The sequence below is a fragment of the Lathamus discolor genome, chromosome 1, assembly GCF_037157495.1.
Source record: "Lathamus discolor isolate bLatDis1 chromosome 1, bLatDis1.hap1, whole genome shotgun sequence".
In the NCBI taxonomy this organism is placed as follows: Eukaryota; Metazoa; Chordata; class Aves; order Psittaciformes; family Psittacidae; genus Lathamus; species Lathamus discolor.
In genome coordinates, this window is record NC_088884.1 from 139979917 (window position 1) to 140000603 (window position 20687).

Consider the following 20687-nt stretch of genomic DNA (forward strand, 5'->3'; position numbering starts at 1 on the left):
GTTAAGGCAAGGAGGAAATATTACAATGCTGAGCCAGTCTTAACTAACAGCTGCCAGTCTGAGCAGGGTGGATGTAGATGTACACCCTTCCCAATTCTCCTTTCTGGCTATTCAGAAGTAAATGGTCTTGAGTGCTAAGGGGTTCATGTTCTGCTGTGCAAAGCACCAGCAGGAATACTAGCCAGTGTTGGCTACAGAGCACAAAAGCTTATTAGTGGACAGAATAACCAGATTTCTTAACTGTCTGCTTATGGGGCTGAGGCCACTGTGGGGAGACACACAGCCGAGCTGGGGGTAAGCCACGCCTTCTCGCTAGGGCTGCCTAATACCATGGAGAGGTTGGAGATACACCATATTTACATTGGAGATAGACCTTACAGCAAGCCCAGGTATGTCTTCATAGTGCCGTGCTTTGGCAATATAAACAGCCTGGAGTGTGTTACACTGGAGACCACGTTTTGGGAAGGATAAATGAGAACCCTTATTTTGACAGATACCGATACAAGTGATTGTGGCCCAATAGTATCTATAATGAGCAAAACCACAGTCCAAACCAATAATAGAGATGTTCTTGACACTTCATAAAAAGTTGGAGGCAACCATTGGAGCCAAAGATTTTAAAAAACAGGAAAAGAAAGAGTGGATATAGTTGGGAAATACCAACAGCATGTTGTTGAAGGCCTGCAAAGACTATCTAGGAGAAAAAGTTCCATAGTGGTTACAAAATCAACCAGCTTGGAGAGAAAGCAAAGGAATGGTTAGAAACGTAACAAATGGAATAGAAGGGAAGTTGTTCAAGTAAAAAGCAGAGGTTAGGATCATTGGAAAAATAAAATCAAACCTGGAGCACTCTGTCGAAGAGGTATTCTTTCCCTGGCAAATGAACAGAAAAATATGGTGTCCTAGTAACAGTATCGGACCATTATCAGATGGAAATAATAGGATTTGACAAAAATTTGGAACTGCTCATTGAGTATTTCTGTTCTTGTGGAGAGTAAAATGATGCAGTCACACCAATATGATGATGATGGTAAGCACCTAGAAGTATTTTCCACTGTGACTCCAGGTTTTAGCACACATTCAACAGTAGCTTCAGGTGGGACTGCAACCTCAGCTGTCTGCCGCAACTCCCTTCCAATGTCCGAAAAACTGAGTGGCTTGATAATGCCAGAATTGCCAGCCTGTTTCAGAAATGATAAAAAGATGCCGATTCCAGCCCAGGTTGTAAGACAGTGGATTTACCCACTGGTGATGTCTGGTGCGAAGAGAATTTAGCTTGGGGAGTCACTGTGCTATGTGGCAGGTCAGACGGAGAGACCACAGCCTGGCTATTGTCAGAAGCACAGTTGGTGGCCACTGCACTGTTCAACTATTTGTTAGAATTTAGGGTACTCCACAGAGAGAGCTGTGCAAGCTATGCCAAAGAAGCACTTGTTACAACATACAGATGCCTAGAGTATCAAGTCTTAAAACTTGGATCAGTGAACAACAAAGACCTGCCACATCTTACGTCTGTCCTGCTTAACATCTTAGCAAGACCAGCATCCCCCCCCTGCTAAGGCTTCTTCCTAATAGGCAGAAGACTTACTGCCTCCCTGCAGGCTTTTCTACTAAATTATGACAAGCAAGTGTTATTTTGACATTAGCATTTTTCCTGTTGGTTACTATAGGCACAGATCCCTGTTGGTGATGCTGGTGATAGTGGATATGTGCATAAGCATGCAGAGTTTTACCTGTTACGGTTATGATCTTAACTCTCTAGAGAAAAAGCCAATTCCTTTTTTTTTTTTTTGCCACACCTTCTTAAAAATATCCAGTGCACTAAAACGTTACCTGTGGTTATTTTTCTCCTTTATTCCACATGAGAACTTGTATTGAATTTTTTTGATTGCTGCTGTATGCTAAATACACAGCTCTCATTATAGGAAGGCCACAGAACATGTTGGTGGGGCTGTTAATGCTCTTCTGACTTTTTCAGAATTGCAGCATTTTCCAAAACCATCCAATGACACTTAAAAGTGCTTTTTTTCCTACCAAAAAAAAAAATACTCTCCTCCTCCCATGTCAGTGTCACTGTGTAGCAGCTCTGGTCTAACAATAAGGAGTGAAGTCACTGGAGAAATAAAACAGGTAGAAGTCACTTGAAATGCTAACTTTGGCCTAACACGTAACCTCCTACGGCAAAGTGTGATGTATCAAGTGAAACAGGAGCAAATACACTTATGTCTTCATAGAGAAGTCAGCGCTGAGTGAAAGGGCACAGGAATTTATTATTCACATCAGGCACGTTGCATGACTTCTGTATGCAGACTGCTGGGTGTAATACCACTTAGCTTAAAGAGTTTGTTTTGCGCAGAGTAAAGGTGTTTTGCACCCTGTCTGCCTGGAGAGGGGATAGTTGCTGTACAGTGTGAATGCCCGGGAAGGAGTGCAAAATACGGGTAAATCCTACCTTGAGCCATTCTCAGTGATTTCAGTGCTTGTTTTCAGATTGCCAGCTTATGACAAAGCCCAAACCACTGCATTTTTCCAGGTGTAAAGGCTGAATGCCAAGAAATAATATTAAAAAAGAATAGAACACTGAAACATTCTTTCTGGATTTTTAGCTGAAGCTGTGATTATTTCTGAATATTTTATAAAAACAAGCCATAGGAAATGTGAGAGCGATAAGGTACCTTAAAAATTATGCTTAATTTAGTCTTGAACAAGTCAGTTTTAATGTTGGGTTAATATCTGTTTAATTCTCCTATGGTGTTTCAGGCTCAGAGGAGAAGCACTGTATCTCAAAAATACTCCAGAGTTAATCAGGGATGTGGCGGCATCTGCTTAAGAGAGACCTGTAATTGAATCATCCATAATTAACCTATCACCTCAGCAGAAGGGAATAGGATGTTGGTACCACTACTGAAATGGATGAGAGTGATTGGAATAGAAAGGGGGGAGGATGAGGGAAAGAGAAATAAAGCAATTTGCCTAACATTGACTTTTATAACATATTTGGGAGGAGGGAGGGCAGAGAAATTAAAGTATATGAATCATTAAATCTGTTCAGTATAGTTAATGAGACTGTAGTTTCAAAACCACTTGAGTGTATTTACATGTTAATCAGTGCATGATTTAGGTCCAAGAAATGGTTTCTCCTTTGTATAGTTGGGCTGTTTACAGTACTTACAGATTTTTTTCTTATTATCATTACTCCTGACCTAATTTGTGTTTGTAATAATTATTTCAAAATAGGAAAAAAAAACTTTGACAACTGGTGGGCAGAGAATAGAATCATAGAATCATAGAATAGTTAGGGTTGGAAAGGACCTCAAGATCATAGAATCATAGAATAGTTAGGGTTGGAAAGGACCTCAAGATCATCTAGTTCCAACCCCCTTGCCATGGGCAGGGACACCTCACACTAAACCATCTCACCCAAGGATTCGTCCAACCTCGCCTTGAACACTGCCAGGGATGGAGCATTCACAACCTCCCTGGGCAGCCCATTCCAGTGCCTCACCACCCTAACAGGAAAGAATTTCCTCCTTATATCCAATCTAAACTTCCCCTGTTTAAGTTTTAACCCATTACCCCTTGTCCTGTCACTACAGTCCCCAATGAAGAGTCCCTCCCCAGCATCCCTATAGGCCCCCTTCAGATACTGAATAAAAGCAGTGTTGGAGATTTCAGCATAAGAAATACAACATCCATCATATATTTATTGAAGGAAATGTCTGCACAACTCCAAATGAACAGTATTTCCTATCAGAAATAAATCTCACAGATGTGCAAAACAGATCCTGAAGAATACTGTTTGATTTAATATTGTTGTTCTATTTTGTGCAAGATAGCTAATATACAATAATTGCAATTCTTTTTCATGCAGTGCCCTGCCAGACTGTTTTAGATTATTTGAAGACTGTACTTCAGCATCACAACCAACTTATGGTACCACAGCCAACAGACCATCCAACTGAGGTAGTATACAGTGAAGACAATCTTCATCTCTTTATGTTTGACAGTTCATTGAAAACATGTAGGCAAATAAACCATTAGGTGCTGAAAGAATATATTTGGTAGTAAAAATATGTAAAATCTATGATTAAACTGTCATTTTTAGGTACAGTAATCCCCAAATGGAGGAGACTCATCACTAGCATAATCTAGAATGACTTCACTGACAGCACATAACTTCCTCCATTGGCACCAGCTGCACTTGCCTTGCTTTGGGTAATTTTTCTCACACCTTTCTTCAGAAACTCACTTTTGTGGGTAGCATTTAGGCTGGTGCTAGCCTGGTGAAAACTGCAGCTGGGTGGCAGTGAAACTGCTGTGAAAACTGCAGTGGCTCCACACAGCGGTTGCCAGTGCATGGGGGCTGGAGCCCATGCATGGTGGGTATCAATATGTCATGTGTATGGACACAGACATGCATGTGTATACAGTTAGTATAGCTCTGAGGCAGCTCTAGGATGGTTAATGCTAAGATATGTTTCCTTCATTTTGCAGACAGAGCCAAATACAGACTTCAGCAAGTCTTTAGAGTGCTCTTGCTTTTCAGAAAGAAACCCAAACTGTATGTTGTGTGTTGACGATTTTATACTTGATGTGGAGTTTGGGGATTTTTGTAATTATGATCTGTTTAAAAGGGCTGCAGTCAAAAAGCAGGAAATTTAAGTCCTCCTCTTCTCTAGAAGGTAGATGTATCTATCAGCTCGTGTGTAGGTCACATTAATTTTGCTCTGCTGTGTTTATCCAGGCTTGTAAAAATGCCTCAAATTAAGAGGTTTTGTTGAGACTTTTCTAGTTTAGACTGCATTTGAGGCTCTTGCTATGCATGGATTTGTATATGTAGGGTATACATGTCACTACCCATTATTCACGCAGACAGTATCAGAAGAGGGAACACTTAGTTCTTGTCTGGCCTCCCTATGTACATAAATGATATGTATGCAAGCCTCACATAGTCCCAACTTACCATAGTTCACTGAAGATGCTTTGCAGCAGTTCAGGGTGTGCATCACGTTACTCCTCCATTCAGTTTTATCCTGTGCAAATTGATACATACATATACCTATACCTATACATATGCCTATATATCATTAGCTGTTATCACTCAAATGCATTTCAAGGATTCATTTTCCTTTATTTAATGCTCTTTTGCATAACTAAAATTTTCAATCACTGCAAAAACCGAGGCTGTTCTCTAACATCCCACATGGAATAGTTTCTTGTGATGTGACAGAATTTTTTATTCAATTAAACACATAGATGCAAATCTTTTATTCATAAGCTTAATCGTGTACAAATACAAGCATGAATGCATTTGTACTTTGGTTCTTCCTTCAGGGTCTGCTTATTTCATTTCTGGAAGGTTTTCTGTTTGTTTTAGTTTAATGACTGCTGGACACACCAAATTGCATCATATATTTACCGAGAATCTTTTGCCCAGAAGTGCTTTACTTTCAGAGGAAGTAATGAGAGAGTATCTGTAGCAGGAACCCAGTAATCATTTAACAGAATAGCATAACACTATATCATGCCTTTGGAGAAGAATGAGGAAAAATATCCTAAGTTTCAGGGGGAATAAGAGAGAAGTATAATAAAATTGGGGCTGAGGAGATTACGCAGAATTTATTACCTTCTCCTCCGTTAATAGTAATGGGATCTCTCATGAAATTTAGATGTTGGGCCTTTCTGCACCCTATTTCCATCAGTGCAATACATTTAAACACAGAGGCAGCTTTTAGGATAGCTTGCTACTTAGCAAAGCCACATAGGAGCATCCAACCCTAACACACATGAGCAAGCCTGGAACCTTACACTGTGCCATTACGGGCTTGCATTGCCTTGCTTCTGCCTGCCAGGGCTTAAAAGCAAGGCAGTACCTACTGAACTAGCTGTAGCTTGTACTTGTGCTGGTATCAATAAAAAAAGGTCCTTGCTTCATTACAGTGTTTTTTAAAAAAAAGAAATAGTTTTCAGAAATCTAAGATAGGAAAATAATTTGCTTTATATAAAAGAGTTGCAGAGCTAGTTGCTGAAAAAATAAGTAGCAACTTGGGAAGCAGATGGTTCTGTGGTGGAACAAGCCAAGAAAATACTAGTGTTGGCTCTCCCTGAGATGGTGTGGTCACAGTTTCTTCAGTGTAAGCATATAATACCCCCAAAGAGCTTTCCACACTGTCCCCCTGCTCATCTTCTTTCCCCAGCCCTTTCACCATGTTGGGGGAGGATGAGGAGCTGGGCTGAGTGGAGGGTGATGTTCTTTCCATGGCAGAGCTCCTCAGATGTATTACTGGCTTCTCAGGGGTGCGTGTACATGGCAGAAATTAAAGCAGCTTCTTGTATCATGAATGGAGGGAAGGAATTGACCCTGGCCCTTTTGCAGTGGTGGGAAGAGTCAAGTGAAGTGAAAAGAGAAAGTCTCAAATGATAACAGAATTAGACTATAGTTGAAGGGTCTTTCTCTTAGGGATGACAAACTTGGATTTACAAACTGTAGGGGGGGTGGAGAGTTGAGATGTTTTGGGAGTGGGGAAGGGCACCTCTGACAGGCAAAGCCCATCTCTTCCTTTATATTTTGGCTTCCTTCGCAGACTTTTGGATTTGATTGTAGCCATCTCTGCCAGCAGTTTGCACTGAGCTGAACAAGTAGCAGACAGTCACATAGGCTCAGCTCCCAGTGACACTTAGCCCCCAGCAGCTCATGGTACCCTAAATCTTACAGATTCTCTGATGACCTCCTCATCACGGTATTCACTAAATTCAGCTTTCTGTGTATTTATTCCATATACTTAGCAAACTTATATTTAGCAAAAAAGTTAAAAGCAACTACCTGAGGACAAACTTCAAAGATGCTCTGAAGCTGTCTCCCAGGATGCTATAATAAATATATGAAAGGAGGCAAGGGTAGTCCTTAAGATAGTTTTCAGATATCAAAGATCTAGTAGCAAGGAGGAGAACTTTGCAGCAGTTGCCACAAGTACAGCATGTGGCTGATTGCCTCTGTTGAGGATCAGATCCGTGTTTTTCTAGTTCACTGTGAGCTCCTGTCTAAGATAGGGGCTATAAGAAGATTTTACTAATTGGGCTTCCGGATTTATGTGTTTTAATAAAGAGGCGGAGCTGTAAAAGTGAATGAGTATCCAAGAGGATGTGGTTGGGGTTTTTTTGTGTGCTTCAGTTATTTCAAGTATATTAACAATACCATCATATGTTAATTGGGTAATGCTAAAATAGCATTTATGGGCAAGAAGAATTAAATACAATTTAAGTACAATTGACTAAAGAGGGCTTATAAATGTGTGTGGATTACAGGAATCCCCATAATTAGTCCTACAGCATTCATTTAATTTTGGAATATTGAAGCACACGAATTATGAAGGTTAAAAGCAAAATTTCTTTCCAGCTGACACGGTGGCAGTTCTGTAAAGCTGTAATTTGAGTTAATACAGCATTCATTAATAATAATGTAGCATTTAGTTTTCATAGTTCCTTTATTTATTTTCTTTACATTTTTCACAGTAACATAACCGCTGTCAAGTTTCAGGTGTGTTCTACAGAAGTAATAAATTTATTATAAAAATAGACTAAAAGAATCACCTCTGAAGTAAACTGTCAGCTGCGATGAAGTGACCTATTTGATCACTCTCTTCAAAGACCCTTTTTATGTGTTTTAACAGATTAAGAAGAAAGTTTATACTTAAATAGTTACCCAGTCACTGATTCTTAACTCTTTTTAACCTGCTTGTTAAAGTGGAAATTACCATTAGCTACCTCTCAAAGTGTATTCCTTGTGTCTCACCAAATTTGAGTTCTAGAAAATGGAAATGTAATTTTAAAAGTACTCATCTCAGTAACAGCAATTACGTGTTCACTTCAGGATGTGTTTTACTGTCAGTATCGCAGCATATTTTTTATTGCAACTGACATCTTATTTGCCTTCTAAAATAAGCAACGGAAATATTTTACTTTTTCAGGGGAGCAAGCAGTTGCTGAACAACTACCCTGTCTACATCACTAGTAAACAGTGGGATGAGGCTGTAAATTCTTCCAAGAAAGATGGACGACGGCTCCTTCGCTATCTCATCAGATTTGTTTTCACAACCGATGAGCTTAAGTACTCATGCGGCCTTGGAAAAAGGAAAAGGTCAGTGCAGTCAGGAGAGACAGGTCCTGAAAGACGTCCTCTGGATCCAGTAAAAGTAACATGTCTCAGAGGTACTGCATCTTTTCGCTCAGTGTCCACCATATGTGATCTCATTTCACCACATTGGCTCTGGCTGAGTAGAAGCATTGGGCTGACAGTTGCAGAACTAGAAGGGGTTTCACAGACAGGTGACAAGCAGCCACAAACCCTCCACTTTTTTTTTATACATACATACATATATGTATGTATGTATTATATATGTGTTGGAGTTTTTTTAATGGAAAAAAATGGGGCTGCTTATTTGAGAGAGGGAACAAATATAAGGGTACATGATACTGATGCATTGAAACAGCAAAGAAGAAAAATCATACAATCCTGATTACACTCTTTTATAGTAAACCAACAGGGCATTCTTTAACAGAGATATACAGCAAAATGGACCAAAGGAATATTGATAGGCTGATGCACCGTAAGCATAGGCCACAGTGTATCATTGGAGTTGAAAGCTAACCGAATTTCAGAATGGTTTAAATAGGTCCAAATAGGTTTGAACATTTTGTAGAGCCAAGAATGTCTACAAGTTAATTACATAGAGTGTAAACAAATGCATTGTCAAGGATTTAACTTCTTTTTTGGAGTACTGATGCAAAGTTGACTGGAAAAGTTAGGGAACAACTTTCTTACATGTATAGCCTGAAGAGGAGGAGCTTCGAAAGCATTTCACGATGTCCACGAGTGAGAATGTTGGACAATATAGAGAAAGGGTTCAGATTGAGAAGTATTACCTGTTGTGGCAGTTCACACTGTGGTTTCTAATACTGTTCAAAAGGCCTGGTACTGGGCTTTATAATGAAACATACGAAACAGGCCTTTTTAAAGAACAATTTAAGACATTGTAGTATCAGTATCTGCATTTTATAAATGCATATGCTTAACATTTCTTTAATATTTTGTGAGCACATACATGAAATTTTGACTTCAAGAATGTTTTACTGATCATTGCAGTGTAAAAAGCTCTATTTTGATCAGTCAATGATAAAAACATCTTTAATCATCCAGCTGGAGTGGTTATATACATCAGATGGAGCCTCTTCCTGTTTAGGGTAGAAGTCTCCAACAAGGCAAAGTTGATATGACTTGTAGTTGGGGTACATTGATGTAACCAGGTAATGAGCTCAGATTTTAAATACAGCCAAATTAGTCAAAGAGGCTCTTTTTTTACTACAAAGGAACCTGTTAACTTGTCACATGATACTATAACAGACCTTATATTTTATCAGAGCTTAATACAAGGGCAAGTCCATTGCACACCATAATGCACAGAGGTGTGGAAATGAGATTCAGGGTCCCAGAGGTTCTCTTAGAAAATGAAGGCTAAATGCAAGTGCATTGACCATTTACTAAATGACTGTAAATTCCAGCTAAGAATTTATACAGAACCTGAGTTAATACCCTTTTTTAGCTCTTCCTTCCCCCTGCCTCCCACCAAGACTGACAGTAAATTTACCTGTAGATGGACTTTTGCTTATGGCCACTCCTTTTCTGGGGTCCTAGACATACAGAATGTGCATTACTTACACATCAGTTCCCTTACTTTGCAGACACTTGAAGAGAAAGCCAGAACTTTCAGTAGCTAAGGAGTTACAAAAGCAGAGTAGACAGCTCTCTCCCTTTGGGCTTTCATGCATTGGTGGGAAGACAACACCTTTCTCTGGTGCCAAGAGTTGGCTAGTGGCTCCTGCCCATTTGCAAGCCAAGGTAACAAGTGTATGACTTGTAGTTCTCAGCATGTCCAATTATGCCTTAAGCAGTACAAACTGCTTCTCTTTCTGCACTCAGGGTAGTTTAAACATCTATAAACATTTTTAATATATTCCCACAACTGACTGATGTCTGGAATCAGCTTTACAACAGCCTGGCATGCTTAAATTATAGCATTACACCTTTATGTGGTATTCATTTCCCTGAGAAAACACCAGTCTGTGGAGCCCCACGTGAACGTAGCTAGGTAGGAATTACTACTGCCTGTGTGGATTTCCAGGGAAATGAATTTAAAACTGAGATAGCTATCACTTGCAGACACACTGCTGGAGGAGCTATGCAAAAAATCATATCCTAATTGTCCAACAGATGAGATACCTTGCAAGCACGGGAACTCATGTGAAAGCACAGCATTCCCTGGTCTCAAGATGTGGTGACAGTAATGAAGTTACCTTATGCCACTTACTGTGCTATTGGCTTGTCCACAGAAGAAAATAGAATTTAAAAATATCCTGGGACACACAATACCACATGAGGGAATAACTGTGTTACAGAATAAATAAGCAGCTCAGTTTCCATATGAGGTACAGTGTATCTAATACATCTAATAAGGCGCCCTCACATTTCAAATTGTATTTGGATGTTTCAGAGTCCAAATACACCTATTTGAGCTAAGCCTAGCAGTTACGGCTCCAGAATTGGTAAGGCGCCTTCTGCAAATTTAGCATATCGCATGTCAAAGAATCTGAAAAATAAATTATAAAAAATGTAATCATCACATACAAATAGCTGTATGTGGAAGCAGCAGCGACTTAAACAGCCAAATTACGTGCAGTACAATTCATTTTCTCCTGCACTGAAAACTATTGCAAGGCTCCCCAAATTAGCCCTTTCATCTCATTTAGCTATTTCTAAGGCCAATTTATTCTCTGGAAAACAGGTGTCAGATTCAGGAAGATGGAAAGAGGAGGACTTGAAATGAAAGACATTCCAAACAGAAATACCAAATGAAGTAACAGTAGTGACATTTTCAAGCAGGCTGTGGGCTGCTGCAGCCTGCAGATGTTGAAGCAGCCAGCAGAGGGAGCTCATACAGATCCACCAGAGTAATCACCTTCAGGTACAAATACACAACAGGTTTCAAATGAAACACATCCCAGTTCATATTAGCTTTCACATGTATTGCACACACTGAATCACAGCTGTCACTTCAAATTAGTTCTTTTTATTCCTGCAAGAAGGGATTTAATCTCAAGGTCCCATGGGTCTCATAATTAGCTCAGATATAACAGCACATACTGCATGTGGAGAAACACACTTGTACACAAATAACATAGGTCCAAGTGGCATTATCATGGCATCCCCCATAAGGCTTTACTTCTACTTAAGTAGAGCAGTAATGTCCCCTTTCTTATCTCCCATGAGCTTTCAACACCTGGCCAATAACGGGTGCTGCAAAGACAAGTTGGTTTTTTATCCTTGCATGTTTTCCTGCAGAGTTCATTAGGATGCACTGTACTTCCAACCCGGACTGGTGGATGCCATCCGAAGAGCAAATAAACAAGGTATTCAGTGACGCAGTGGGACATGCTCGTCAAGGGCGTGCGGTGGGGACTTTCCTTCACAATGGAAACTCATATTATGAAGGGACTGACCATCCAGGATCACAGGACGAAGTCTTCAATAGAGGTATGCAAGATGGATCTGGTGATTGATGGCAGTGAGAAGAACCTCCTACAACAGCAGCAACCACTTAATTTAGGAGAGACTATTTGTTAAACATACTTACCCTGCTGTCATTTAAGAGTCCAAAGCATGTTTGAACACATACCACATACATTTCAGCTTCTCCATCCTAATGTGTCCCAGTTAACAGAAAGAAATCAGTTTCAAGACCAGCTCTATGGGACTTCTCAGTGCCTGTTACTTCCAAATCCTTCATAGCACCCTCAAAAGGAAATCACAGTTCATTTCGTCTAGTCCTAGAGGAAAGGTCATTTAAAAACTATAAAGACGTCAAAAGAAACAGCAGTTACTGTCTCATCTGCCTATTGATAACAAGCCCAGGTCTGGAGCCAGAACAGCTGGATATAGTTTGCTTTCCCTGAGTAGGAGATGTAAGAACAAGTCTGCAATAAAAAAAGTCTGCAATTTTGTAATAAAAAAAAGAAATGGTCTCCCATTTCCTAACAGAAAATAACATCATTATAAATGCTACCTTAGAGTACTGCACAAGATGGAAAATTCAGGGACTTTCTTTAGCCAACTCCACCAGGAAATTAAGCTTCACAGGTAAAACAGCAGTGTTCGTCAACAGCAGAATCCTTCAAAGACCCAGAACAATAACAGGCACTTCTAATAGATAAAAATTGCTTTGTATATCAGATAGACACTATGTATATCTAGATTTCCAGGGGATTAGGGTTGATTGTGACAGTTTTCATTAAAATAAGATTGCTAAATCCAAATTGCCATTTCAGAAGACAGGTTTTGCTTTGTCTGTTCCTATTCTACAGACATATTATGTAGCTTCAGAGGCTTTAAATTACCTTTTTTTGGTTTTGCTTTCATTTGTGTTTTATATCCTTTCGTTGAAATAGATGAGGCAATGTGCTGGTCTTAAGAGTCGGATGCTCAACAGTGCATTCAGGGAAGGGTTGGGTAAGAGCAGCCTAGCTTAAACTCTTGTTGTAAGTAAACACAGGGTCTAGATTAAGCAAGCTGTTACAAAAAGAGCCATGCTGAAGCAGAATTCACAGTGGTGCACAATGTTGGAAGCAGATACTGACTTTAAAACAAAACAGAAATCAGTCCACTGAAAAACTTCAATTTTAAAGGCTTAGGAGTCCTCTGTCCCTCTAAATTGATGCACTCCAGAAATATGCAATGCCAAAGAAATAAACCCCTTTCCTTTTCATGTTTTCCATCTCCTTGCCGTTGTCTGGTCTCTCAGGCCAGCGCTGGCATGCTTCCTGGCCCGAACCAGCCCTCCCTAAGGCAACATTTCCCTAGTGGCAGGTACAGAGAACTTGTTTTTGGAAAGAAAGCTCACTTTGCTTTTGACCGTCTGTAGTGCTACCTCATCACCAGTGACTCTCCTGAAGACGTATCTCATGCTCCCCAGCTTTCCTAACTGCCTTGTGCAAGCCATGAGAGAAGCTACTGATTGCTCCTTTTACCCTTATCCCCTCCTTCCTGCTTTTCTCCCCGTATGCTGGGCAGGGCAGGGGTGCCAGCCCCTTCCTCAAAGAGCAGGAAGGGTCCTTTGGGGTGCAGCGCTCCTCTAGTTCCAGCCTGACCATGGATGGAGGACAGAGGCAGTCTCTTAAAGGTCAGCTCACCCATATAGTAGTTTCTTCCTGACCCCTGCCTCCTCTTTGCCTGCAATTGTGAGTGGTCTCTCATAGACGGCCTGCAGGGTGTCTTGGGACACAGGCTCCACCATAAATAGGACCTCGCTCAACCAGGATATGCTTTAGGCCCTTAAATGTCCAGTACCTCTCAACTCATTTTATTTTTGGTGATTTTCGATAAAGGGGTTAAAAGGCACGTGCCTGCCCCAGAATAACTCATTTATTTTCTGTAAGTGAATGAGCAGTTCAGTCATACTGGACTTCACCAGGCCAAGGGGTTTGAGACAGCAACCCTCACTACAGGCAGGAAGTGACTTTCTTTGAGCAGTCAACAGTACATGGTGGCCCCTGGAGGAGAAACTCAGTGTATAGAAATGTCACAGTACAGATATCCTATAGTAGCTTTTCAGTGTTGAACTTACACTTGTTTTAAAAGAACTATAATAGAAGATGTTACATTGCTCCGATGGTGTCAGTCTTGCTGGTCTATGTTTAATGTGGTGACACTTGCCAGAACTAGGTAAAACATGTCGGAACGTGTGAGTCAACATTCTACTGTAAATTTGTCCACAGCGGTATGTATCATGCTGTATTTTTGTAAACATTGTGATGGTTTCCTTTCAAATGTTTAATCATATGGGATTAAAAGTACAGATGCTTCATTTTTAACAGTCACAGAATTACTGGGCTGGACAGACCTCTCTCACTTAATAACCTAAAGATATGCTGACATAACTAGTAAGCCTACCTTTATTTTTAGTGTAAAATGTGTAGCCAGCATCCTGGAACCTCTCATAATTCTCTACTTTCATACTGTGCAAAATAACCAAATGTATAGTTTCATCTTGAAAGCCACTTTGGCGCTAGGGATGGCTTTGCAGATTTGGACCTTTCTTTACAGACAAAATTTTGCCCTCAGTTGCTTGTGTGCACTGGCCAGTGACATGAATTGTAGTCACAGACAGGCATTAACAGACACGAGCTCATCTTTTTTTTGTTCACATTTGGGTTTAAAATAACAGAGTACAACAGCTTTCCTTGGTTGTCTGTCTTTGGTTTTAATTGCCATCATGGCCACTTGCCTCTTGACCCATCCATTTCATTTAAACAAAAATAAACCCCAAACCTTTCACAACAGCTTATTCCAATTAACTTGTTCATGAGGCATTATAAATTCATAGACATTGAAGTGTCTAAATATCTGCAAGAGGTTAGGTATAATAGTATGGGACATGAAATAACAGATAGCAGATAAGTCCTTGCACAGCAAGATGCCCATATTTAAGCAGTGTGCTTTGAAAGTCAGCACATCCCTTCCCAGCTCTGGATGTAGGCAGCAGGCTTGTGACAGAAGGAAACTGCTATCTATCATGTCATTCCAGAAAGTCCCAGGAGAACAGAGATTCTTGTCTTATTCTTCCATACTCCTTAATCTTACTGTCATTTATGTATCTGCCTTCTCTCTAACTTTGTGTAGCAGTACTGCACGCCCATCTGTGCCAACATGCCTTCGCTATATTTTCTATGACAAATATTTGTGGAGAAACTGTGATTAAAAAACCATTAATCCTGATATTTTTATTGTTATGGTGTAGTTAATTCTATGAATACTTTCTAATGATGATTGTACTGTGTAGAGTAAGTACAGGTTAGGGATAGACCTTTACCAGATATTGTACAAAAAAAAAAGTGCATAGTGTAATATAGATTAGTAAGGGTTTTGTGACAATTTCTATAGGATGTGTGAATTGTTTTCTATGTGGCAATACACATTTCTTTTAAAGAATATAAAATCTTAGAGATTTTTTAAACAGTCAATATTTTTTAATTATAAAGACATTTGTTACCTAAAGTTTACTATTTCAGGTGTTAATTCTAATTTGAATATTGGTTTTATTACTACATACCTCCAGTTCCATTTGTTCTGTTGCATAAAAATGCACAATAAAAGTTAGTCTCTGGTTAACCAGTCTCTCTCTCTCTCTCTCTCTCCGTAGGCATCATTGTGTCAGCATGACAGCTGTCACAACTGGTCCTCACTATAAATACGTATTAAAAGTTTTAGGTTTATGTAAAAAGGCTAGAGGGTTGTCTTTCACATTAAATGTTTGGTGTGAAGCACCAGCAAGCACAGTGAAAGATTAAGAAGGATTCAAGTATGAATATAATAGAAATCATTTTCACCTCAAAATATAACCGTATGTATTTGTGTGCTGGTTAGATAGAAAAACTGCTCAGAGGAAGTACCCATCTGCAGTCTTAAGACCTGGATTTTCAAGCAGTGAAGTCTAAATCCCATTTTAATTCAACATCTAGTGATAGCTGAATGGCTCATGTTCTCTTAGATGCTTTAGAAAATCCCAACTCCAAATAATTTCTAGAGGAATTAAGGTGACAAACATTCACCACACAAACCCCTTCTGTTGGGCTGTGAAGCAAGACGGACCCGACCGCAGGCTGGTGTCACCCGTGAGGAGCAGTTGCCAAACATTCCCACTATATAATAATGCTTTCAGATGCCTGCTATGTGGCAAAACTAGCTGGGGTTGGGCTGGTATTTTCTAGATCCAGGGCCTTAGCCTACTGTATTTTTTGTCAAAATCCTCATTAGTGAAAACCTTTATTTTATAAAAACCTTTATTTATGAATGTCCTCATTAGTGAAAATCTGACCAAAATAATTTCAGCCAATTTTGAGAAATGCGGGTAAAAAATCCCATGTTAATCTCTCTGAAAATAAATGTAATTAACTTCTCTTTGGAAAGCTCTGAATTCCCAGACTCTTGGCCAATGTCCTGAAATGTCAGAGAGTAGATCCAGAGGCAGAAGTGGACAGGGATGTGTTGTGGGGAAACGTGGACAGGGTGATGACTCTGACCGCACCACCCAAGTCTTGGAAGGTAGACGCAGGGACTGTGAGAATGAAGACCTTGGGCCCACTGTAGGAGAGGATCTGGTTCGAGACCATCTTCAAAATCTGAACGCGCACAAGTCCATGGGACCTGATGAAATCCATCCGCGGGTCCTGAAGGAGCTGGCGAATGAAGTGGCTAAGCCACTGGCCATCATATCTGAAAAATCATGGCAGTCAGGTGAAGTTCCCGACAACTGGAAAAAGGGAAATATAACCCCCATTTTCAAGAAGGGGAAAATGGAAGACCCAGGGAATTACAGACCAGTCAGTCTCACCTCTGTGCCTGGTAAAATCTTGGAGCATTCTCCTGGAAGGCATGCTAAGGCACATGAAAAATCACAAGGTGCTTGGTGACAGCCAGCATGGCTTCACTAAGGGGAAATCCTGCCTGACCAATTTGGTGGCCTTCTATGATGGGGCTACAGAACTGATGGACAGGGGTAGAGCAGTTGACGTCATCTACCTGGACTTGTGCAAAGCGTTTGACACTGTCCCACACGACATCCTTCTCTCTAAATTGGAGAGACATCAATTTGATGGATGGACCACTTGGTGGAGAAAGAACTGGCTGGATGGCTGCACACAAAGAGTTGTGGTCAATGGCTCAATGTCCGGCTGGAGACCAGTAACGAGTGGTGTCCCTCAAGGATCGGTGTTGGGACCGGTCTTGTTTAACATCTTCGTCACTGACATGGACAGTGGGATTGAGTGCGCCCTCAGCAAGTTTGCCGATGACACCAAGGTGTGTGGTCCGGTTGATATGCTGGAGGGAAGGGATGCCATCCAGAGGGACCTTGACACGCTTGTGAGGTGGGCTGATGCCAACCTTATGAAGTTTAACCGTGAGAAGTGCAAGGTCCTACACCTGGGTCAGAGCAATCCCAGGCACAGCTACAGACTGGGCAAAGAAGAGATTCAGAGCGGCCCTGAGGAGAAGGACTTGGGGGTGCTGGTCGATGAGAAAATGAACATGAGCTGGCTTCAGTGTGCACTCGGAGCACAGAAAGCCAACCGTATCCTGGGCTGCATCAAAAGGAGCGTGACCAGCAGGTCGAAGGAGGTGATCCTGCCCCTCTGCTCTGCTCTTGTGAGACCTCACCTGGAGTATTGTGTGCAGTTCTGGTGTCCTCAACATAAAAAGGACATGGAACTGTTGGAACAAGTCCAGAGGAGGCCATGAGGATGATCAGGGGACTGGAGCACCTCCCGTATGAAGACAGGCTGAGGAAGTTGGGGCTGTTCAGCCTGGAGAAGAGAAGGCTGCGTGGGGACCTAATAGCAGCCTTCCAGTACCTGAAGGGGGCCTATAGGGATGCTGGGGAGGGACTCTTCATTAGGGACTGTAGTGACAGGACAAGGGGTAATGGGTTAAAACTTAAACAGGGGAAGTTTAAATTGGATATAAGGAGGAAATTCTTTCCTGTTAGGGTGGTGAGGCACTGGAATCGGTTGCCCAGGGAGGTTGTGAGTGCTCCATCCCTGGCAGTGTTCAAGGCCAGGCTGGACGAAGCCTTGGGTGGGATGGTTTAGTGTGAGGTGTCCCTGTCCATGGCAGGGGGGTTGGAACTAGATGATCTTGAGGTCCTTTCCAACCCTAACTATTCTATGAGTCAGTACAGGCAGGAAACCAGCAGGGAAATGTGGCAGGTATGAGCATGGCCAAAAATGTGAATACTGACTTGCAAAGTTTAGCTTTTGGTTTGTAAACGTGCACATAGATAATATCTCAAAAACAACAGGAAAAGAGAACCCATATTTCCTTACCTGACACTCATGATTATTTGCACCATGGGTGACTACAAATGGTCCCCAGGTGCTTCAGCAGGAGGAATGCATGAATACACCTCCATGTGACAGTCTTATTAAAATCTTAGTTACTCACACAGCAAACCAATACCACTGATGTGACTTGAGTGGAGACTAGTTAAATCAAAGGCTCTGCCTTGTTTATTTCCTAGCAAGCTCATACATGAACAGCTCTCCAGGGATAAATCCTTCCTACGGCAGCATGGAGTCCCTTGGAATATCTGGCAGCTCTATTTGGTCTTGCCCTGTGAATACAAAACCCCTCCTCCAAAGGCTCTTTGACATCTGACATATAAAGGCAGCTTCTGTCGCAGATGTATGGCATTGAGGAAGAACGAAAAAGCACACCAGCAGATTAATTACCTGTATCAAAAGTTCTGACATGAACTACATAATGGTGTTGGGAAAAAGCTAAAAAACCTTTTTGCCTTAAAACTACTTTAAACTCTCTTACTCATCTAGCAGATAGAATTGCCACAACTAAGGTGGTCTTTGTAGGAAAATGGAAAGAAACAGGTTTGCTAATGACTCAAAGTAGTTTCCCATTATAAAAGTTAATATTAAATTTAGTTCCCATTTAGGAACAGGGTCAGTAGTACAGCAGAAAAAGACTATTACACCTTTCAAAAATGCCTTGTAGTAACATGAGTGAAAAACTAAAAAGCCTTCTTACAAAAGGATGTGAACCTAGAAGAGCCTTGGGTTTTGAGCTACCTGGAGACCAAAGCTACATATTGAAGGTCAGAACCAAGGAAATTAGCACAAAGCATAAAGTGGAGGGAGCAGAATGGGTCAACATCCACAAGCTTCGCATAGACCTAGCTAAAAGTAGCAGTCATGTCCTTTGTCAAGTTCCCTATGATGCGTACTTACTTTGATCAAAACCTAAACTTTTAGTGGATCTGAGTTTAGAGCAGCTGGGGACAATTAGTTTCTAAGAAAGTTTGGCTTTCTTGTAATGGCAGAAGAAAGAAAAAATGCTCTTGGATGTTTCAGAGAATTAGGAAAGGTGAACAGCCTCAGGAGCTTCACTTCAGCAACAGATGCACGTGTTTGGGGACATAAGTAGGCATATCATGGAAATTCCGCACGACCATACCTTGCAAGAGGAACATCAGTCAAATTCAACAATTACCAAAGCAAACATCATGTTAATGCTTTCACAGTCTCTCACCATGGGACCAAATCTTAAAGGCATTTCTCATTTAACATTAAGGAACAGAACACCACCACAAATGTGCCCCCTCCTCTCTCATCCCTCTCCTATTTTTCTCTCTTGTATTTAATAGACCAATACCTGCTGAAGGAAATTAAAGGCTGCAAAAACACTTCTCCCATGAGAAACTCATCTCCAGGACTAGACTTGGGGTGTCTTGACAGTTCTTCAACCTAAGTCTAATGCTAAGGCTGAAAGAAGATCATGTAAGAGGAAGGTACACTATTTTCATTGTTCTCCACTCACTTTAGTTCTGCTGGGAATACACCATTTTCATCTTTTCTCCAGGTAGAGCAGGGCTAGAAAATGGACTGTCAGGAGAAACTGAGAGCTGCCAAAAGTATTCTCCCACTGAGGAATTCACCTGAGTTCAGCCCTTCTTGGTTAGGAAGGATCCTTACCAGCCTTTGGAAAAGATTAGCACTGACATACCTTTAGTTTAGCACAGCAAAAGGTGAAAATTATGCATCCCTAGCAAGCAAAGGCAGAGAATACCGGGGAGGTGGGGGAGCGGAGTAGGTGTAATTATATATTTCTATTCAAGTCAATTGAAAATTGTTTATGTACATCAAAGACTGAGGATATCAAAGCAATAAACTTTGTTATGAAACTCAGAGCTGCTCCCTGTTGTGAAGAACAAATATCCCTTCCATTTCTGCTAACTTCTTTAGCTTGCACCGTAACACAGGATGATGTAGCTCAGGCATCCCCTTGTAAGGTGCCTTGCTTAATATACTTGTGAAATCAACTGTTTCATTGCTCCATTTTCCCTGCCTTCTTCCCCTACTGTCAGGCAGCGTGAGTGGCTAAAGACATGAGAGCAGCCACACAGGGCACAATCATGGGTCTGTCAAATCTCTCCATGCTGTCCCTGGTGGCAGCCAAATGAAAACAGGGCAAAACACAGACCACCACAAGTTTGGTCTTTTCAAAGCCACAGCCTCACTTAAATATCTTCCTTCCATCAAGGTTTCCAAATTGTCCAAATTCACTACAACCTTCATCCACAGTATTTCATTTCTATTTTTGCCAGCGTATCTGTTCTCATTCATGAGAAACACAATCAGTGAGCTACAAATCTACAACCAAAGGTATCTTCATACCACTGTAATATGCAAAGACACAAGTTCACAAATGAAATGTATTTGTATGGACATCAAATGCAAGATGGATTTTCTTTATGACTGCAGCTTGCTCTGGAAAAAACACATTTCAACCCCAAACTTGATGCTCTGTGTAACCAGAGAGGCCTGGTTTATCAATGGTAAACTGCTATTCGATCAGTATTTCGGGGGCAGGTGGTGGGGGAAAGATGTAAATTTTTAACAAAGCCTCCTAACACACTGAAGATCAGTTTACACCGAGTAACATTTAAGCCACCTCGTTTGTAGGTATGAGAGCCTAGCAGAGATCCTACAAAGCGCCAGTTCAGCACCACAACTGGTGCTGACAGACCAGGAGGAGTCTAAATCAGGAAAAAAAGAAGGTATCATTACAGAAC

The 20687-nt window shown here is 41.0% G+C and overlaps 1 protein-coding gene across 2 annotated transcripts in view; it reads left to right on the forward strand.

The window, feature by feature from the left end:
- BEND4 (BEN domain containing 4) overlaps window positions 1-15172 on the forward strand; it is a 32896-nt gene extending 17724 nt beyond the window's left edge. The window contains exons 3-5 of one of the 2 annotated variants that reach the window (XM_065698130.1): window positions 3872-3963; window positions 7968-8208; window positions 11396-15172. In XM_065698130.1, coding sequence (XP_065554202.1) covers window positions 3872-3963; window positions 7968-8208; window positions 11396-11613 — 551 coding nt within the window. In that variant the 3' untranslated portion in view covers window positions 11614-15172. The remainder of the gene's footprint in view (window positions 1-3871; window positions 3964-7967; window positions 8209-11395) is intronic. The other variant, XM_065698140.1, reaches the window with a different exon arrangement.
- Window positions 15173-20687: the final 5515 nt, after the last annotated feature.